The sequence below is a fragment of the Heteronotia binoei genome, chromosome 19 (assembly GCF_032191835.1).
Source record: "Heteronotia binoei isolate CCM8104 ecotype False Entrance Well chromosome 19, APGP_CSIRO_Hbin_v1, whole genome shotgun sequence".
NCBI classification, from domain to species: Eukaryota; Metazoa; Chordata; class Lepidosauria; order Squamata; family Gekkonidae; genus Heteronotia; species Heteronotia binoei.
Window position 1 is genome coordinate 6,661,992 of NC_083241.1, and position 6,000 is coordinate 6,667,991.

General features: G+C 48.6%; 1 protein-coding gene across 1 annotated transcript in view; it reads left to right on the top strand.

Annotated features, from left to right (window-relative positions):
• SLCO3A1 (solute carrier organic anion transporter family member 3A1) overlaps window positions 1–5,177 on the top strand; it is a 178,522-nt gene extending 173,345 nt beyond the window's left edge. Inside the window, exon 10 of the mRNA XM_060260276.1 lies at window positions 4,255–5,177. Coding sequence (XP_060116259.1) covers window positions 4,255–4,634 — 380 coding nt within the window. The 3' untranslated portion in view covers window positions 4,635–5,177. The remainder of the gene's footprint in view (window positions 1–4,254) is intronic.
• The last annotated feature ends 823 nt before the right edge of the window (window positions 5,178–6,000 follow it).

Consider the following 6,000-nt stretch of genomic DNA (forward strand, 5'->3'; position numbering starts at 1 on the left):
CAGACTCTTATCTGGGAGAACCGGGTTTGATTCCTCACTCCTCCACTTGCAACTGCTGGAATGGCCTTGGGTTAGCCATAGCTCTCACGGGAGTTGTCCTTGAAAGGGCAGCTTCTGGGAGAGCTCTGTCAGCCCCATCTACCTCACAGGGTGTCTGTTGTGGGAGAAGAAGATAAAGGAGATTGGAAGTCGCTCTGAGACTCTGATTCAGAGAGAAGGGCGGGGTATAAATATGCAGTCGTCTTCTTCTTTGGGTGGGTGTTAAATTCATGTATTTTTCTTTTGTTTCTGCACACCTGAGTCAGCAGGTCTGCAAATGAATACCCATTTGGAACCTGGCTCCTTTCGTTTGTCTATCGATCTGCATGGGATCCAGGTTCAGCTTTAGAGATGGGATTATACTGTGTGTTTTAAAGTAAAGGTAAAGGTAGTCACCTGTGCAAGCACTGGATCATTACCCACCGATGGGGTGATGTCAAATTATGACGTTTTCTTGGCAGACTTTTTACGGGGTGGCTTGCCATTGCCTTCCCCAGTCATCTACACTTTCCTCCCAGCAAGCTGGGGACTCCTTTTACCGACCTCAGGAGGATGGAAGGCTGAGTCAACCTGGAGCCGGCTACCTAAACCCAACTTCCTTTGGGATTGAACTCGGGTCATGAGCAGAGCTTGGACTGCAGTACGGCAGCTGACCACTCTGCGCCCCTGTTTGCATTACACTCATATCTTGGGCTGACGTGGATCTTCTTTCCACTCCCCACATGAGTGTTTTTATTAGGCTTGGTCAAAAACTGTGGGAGTCTTTCTCCACACACCCACCCACACAAATTGAAGCTTTGCCTCCCACTCGCCCTCTGGTTATTCACTTCCGTGTTTCTCCTTGCTTTGGCCTGTTCTTTCCAAGGCCAGAAAGCTCTTTCTAGAAAGACTTCCAAGAAAGTGGTGTTCAAAGGAGCTTTGCCCGCCATGGAAACAGGAAGGTACTGATTTCCACACCTTTCTAACCACACTGTGTCCATTTTACCTCATGTCTACTGTTCTCCCGCCTGCTACCAGCGGACTTTTGCTTTTTTAAAAAAATTAGTGGTAGCTGTATCATCACGTTGTAGTTGTAAAGCTACTACTGAATTTTAAAAAAAAACCTGGCAAAATCCCTCTGTTGCCAAGATTTGGGGAATTAGGGTTGCCAATCCCCAGGTGGGGGCAGGGGATCTCCCGGTTTGGAGGCCCTCCCCCCGCTTCAGGGTCATCAGAAAGCGGGGGGAGGGGAGCGAAATGTCTGTTGGGAACTCTGTTATTCCCTATGGAGATTTATTCCCATAGAAAATCATGGAGAATTGAACCGTGGGTATCTGGGGCTCTGGGGGAGGGCTGTTTTTTGGGGTAGAGGCACCAAATTTTCAGTAGAACATCTAGTGCCTCTCCCCAAAATACCCACCAAGTTTCAAAAAGATTGGACCAGGGGGTCCAATTCTATGAGCCCCAAAAGAAGGTGCCCCTATCCTTCGTTATTTCCTATGGAAGGAAGGAATTGAAAAGGTGTGCCGTCCCTTTAAATGTGATGGCCAGAACTCCCTTTGGAGTTCAATGATGCTTGTCACAGCCTTGATCTTGGCTCCACCCCAATGTCTCCTGGCTCCACCCCCAAAGTCCCCAGATATTTCTTGAATTGGACTTGGCAACCCTATGGGGAATGGACGATAGAAGCAGGGCTTTTTTCATAGCAGGAACTCCTTTGCATATTAGGCCACACACCCCTGATGTAGCCAATCCTCCTGGAGCTTACAGTAGGCCCTGTACAAAGAGCCTGGTAATCTCTTGAGGAATTGGCTATATCAAGGGGGTGGGGCTTAATATGCAAAGAAGTCCCTGCTACAAAAAAAGCCCTGGAACAGAGACTCCTCCCCACCGTAAGTAGCTATTGTGAATTGTCACTGGGAATGCCTGTGATTTTAAACAGCAGTGGACGCACGATGGGGAATCTTCCCCAGGTGGAAGCTGTCTAGGCCACAGACCACATCCACATCAGTTTCAGAAATGTCGCAGCATAAAACGAGCAAGATTCGAATCCAGTAGCACTCAAAGGCCAACAAGTTTTCCGGGTATCTGAGGAAGGGGGCTTTGACTCTTGAAAGCGGGTGGGCTGTAAATTCAGGATGGACAAAAGGAAATACTTCTTGACACAGAGACTGATTAAACTGTGGAATTTGCTGCCGGAGGATGTAGCGATGGTTAAAAGGGGATTAGATAGATTCATGGGGGATAGACAGGCCTCAGGTTCAGTGGGAGCTCACAGAAGCGCAGCTCCTGAACCTTTCTGAGAGTTCCTCCTCCTCCTCCTGAGAGTTCCACCTCCTTGCCCATTGAAAAGAAGGTGCAGCTGCATAACAATCCCTGGATGAGCTCCACCACCTATTTTACTACAAAACAACCCCTGGGGATAGATCTATCAGTGGCTAATTGCCATGGTGACTAAAGGAAACCTCCACATTCAGAAGCATTGATCCTTTGAATCCCAGAACCAGGAGACAACATCGGGGGAAGGCCTCGACTTCTATGCCCTGTTGTTGTACCTCCAAAGTAACTGCTTGGCCACTGCATGAGACAGGATGCTGGACTCAGTGGACCACTGGTCTGATCCAGCAGGGCTCTTTTTATGTTCTTATGAAGGCTACAGCCTCTCTGCCCTATTGTTGGCCCTCCAGAGGAACTGGTTGGCCACTGGGTGAGACAGGAGGCTGGACTAGATGGACCTTCCCTGGTCTGATCCAGCAGGGCTCTTCTGATGTTCTTCTCAGGAGAAGGCCTCGGCCTCTCTGCCCTGTTGTTGGCCCTCCAGAGGAACTGTCTAGCCACTGTGTGAGACAGGAGGCTGGACTAGATGGACCTTCCCTGGTCTGATCCAGCAGGGCTCTTCTGATGTTCTTCTCAGGAGAAGGCCTCGGCCTCTCTGCCCTGTTGTTGGCCCTCCAGAGGAACTGTCTAGCCACTGTGTGAGACAGGAGGCTGGACTAGATGGACCTTCCCTGGTCTGATCCAGCAGGACTCTTCTGATGTTCTTCTCAGGAGAAGGCCTCGGCCTCTCTGCCCTGTTGTTGGCCCTCCAGAGGAACTGTCTGGCCAGTGTGTGAGACAGGAGGCTGGACTAGATGGACCTTCCCTGGTCTGATTCAGCAGGACTCTTCTGATGTTCTTCTCAGGGGAAGCCCTTGGCCTCTCTGCCCTGTAGTTGGCCCTCCAGAGGAACTGGTTGGCCACTGTGTGAGACAGGAAGCTGGACTAGATGGTGTCAAGCATTGATATTTTGCAATAATCAAGCGTTTGTTCTTTAATCAAAAACTTGTTTTATTGTAAAACTCCATAGCTTGCTCCAAGGATGGATTCCTTGGAAGTAATGGCATACATAGTATTGAATAGTATCTTATAGGCAAACTTCAAAAGGCAGGGTTACAGATATCTTCAAAAGAATAACATAAAGATGCAAATTGAGTTGAGGGTTCAAAGGCTACTTTCTAGTATCTCTTTTATGACTAAGGAATGTTAGCTAATGACAACATCTCCATTTCTCACACATTCTCTGCGAGCTGATAAGGCATGGTTGTGTGAATCTGGGGGAGAGGCATTCTACACAGTTAATACAAGGTTACGCTAAACATCCTGGGTCCAGATGGATTTATTATGCATCCGGGGAGGGGGGGGAGGAGAGAAAAGGGGAGAGAAAAAGAAAAGGGGAAAAGACAAAGGTGATACTCTGCTGTAAATCTGGCCTGTTTACTAGGTACCAATAAAACCAGCACCTTCACTGGTCTGATCCAGCAGGACTCTTCTGATGTTCTTATGAAGGCCTCGGCCTCTCTGCCATATTGTTGTACCTCCAAGGTAACCGGTTGGCCACTGTGTGAGACAGGATGCTGGACTAGATGGACCATTGGTCCGATCCAGCAGAGCTCTTCTGATGTTCTTATCAGGGGAAGGCCTCGGCCTCTGTGCCCTGTCGTTGGCCCTCCAGAAGAACTGGTTGGCCACGGAGTGACACAGGATGCTGGACTAGATGAACCAGTGGTCTGATCTAGGAGAGCACTTCTTATGTATCTTGTTGGTCTTTAAGGTGCTTGTTCAACTACTGCAAATCAATATGGCCACCAGCCTGAAACTAACAGCATAAAATATTCCCAGATATTTCCCTTGCCCTGGAAGACGTTCTTGCAGATGCAGGCTAGTGTGTTTTAAAAGAAATGTCTTCTACTTTCCCAGGTTTTATCCCACCCCCTCTGATCTTTGGAGCAGGAATTGACTCGACATGCCTGTTCTGGAGCACATTCTGTGGCGAGCAAGGGGCGTGCGCGCTTTACGACAACGTCGTCTACAGACACCTGTACGTGAGCATCGCAATAGCCCTGAAGTCCTTTGCGTTCCTCCTCTACACCACCACCTGGCAGTGCTTGAGAAAGAACTATAAGAAATACATCAAAAACCACGAAGGGGGACTCAGCACGAGCGAGTTCTTTGCCTCCACTTTGACCCTGGACAACTTGGGGCGGGACTCCATCAGTCAGAACCCGGCTCACAGGACAAAATTTATCTACAACCTCGAAGATCACGAGTGGTGTGAAAACATGGAGTCGGTTTTATAGTGACCGCAGGATTGTGTCCATCACCCAAGGATCCTTTTTAAAGTTAAAAGAGAGAGAGAGGGGGAAAAAAAATAATATATGAGAAGAGGGTGTTTTGGAAACGACAAGCCTCGTGGCAGCCTGCACTACATTGTTGAGAATTGCCAGAATTTTCCAAAATGCCCTCGTACGTTACCAAGAGGGTGGAGAGAGACCTCTGTCCTCTTCCTGAGAAGCAGACCTAGGCGAGATTCAGGAGAGCAGGATAATTCGTCAAATTCCACTCAAGAAACGGAGAAAACCAGAAGCTGTACTTCAAGATAACAGATGCATCGGCCGGGGGGGCGCGACGAACGGGTATTTGGAGAGTTTCACCGTTTTGTGGGAGAGATGAGCAGATGGACATTTTTGGGGTAAAAAATGTAAAAAAAAAAAATCATTATCGTACAAAACCCCGACAAACCAGGAGTAGACATGAACCTTAGCGGGACACTCACGTACCCCACCTAGGGGTGGGTGATGGAGTGTCACTTTTGCAATACAAGCTATCAGTGCATAGCTAAACTGGGTGCTGTTCGGTCCCAGAATTCTCCTGTCTCTCTTCCTGTTGGATGTCCAAGGAGGAGCCATGTTGGATCTACCGTGATCACCAGCCGTAATTCAAGCAGACATGCCCAGACCGGGGGGGGGGGGATGTTCAAAGGCCTTGACCCCCTCACACGTCACCCCATCAGTCCCAAAACACCAGCAGCTTTTTTTGTTAACATATTTCAGAGTTCTGGGGTGGGGAGGGGTCGTACCTGTCTGTGCCAGCAGAGGGGGGAGGGTGGCAATGTTCCCTCTAAGCTGTGGAGTCTTATGAGCAAAAATTCTACTTTGTGAGCTGCTGGCCTTAAAGTCATAAGCTCCTGCATAAATTAGTTTGCTCTAGGGCCATTTTTCCTGAGCTGAGACAAAAATGTGTGAGCTGGAGTCTAAAAAATTGCGAGCCAGCTCACACGAACTCAGCTTAGAGGGAACAGTGCCCTTGAGTGATTCTCACCAAGCACTTGTTCCTGTTTCAAAAATATGGAGAGAAAAGGATGAGGTCTAATGGGGAAAGCAGGGGTTTCCATTTCCATTCGCCCTTGCAGTGCATCCCAAGCAAATATCATTTTCTGCCCCTGGTGTGAGCTCTGAAAAAAAAACCAGAATTAACCACATCCCCCCCCCCAAAAAAAAAGTTCTCCAAATGTTTTTTAACATGATTCACAGGGGGGGGGGGCGGTGGTGTTGGCTGTGGAAGTGGATTCTCCGCTGTTTAAAAACATTCGCCGTTTTTCTTCCAGGCTTATCGCAGAGTGGAAGAGGGACGGTTCTAAATCGATAGTGCCATTTTGAAGCAGGG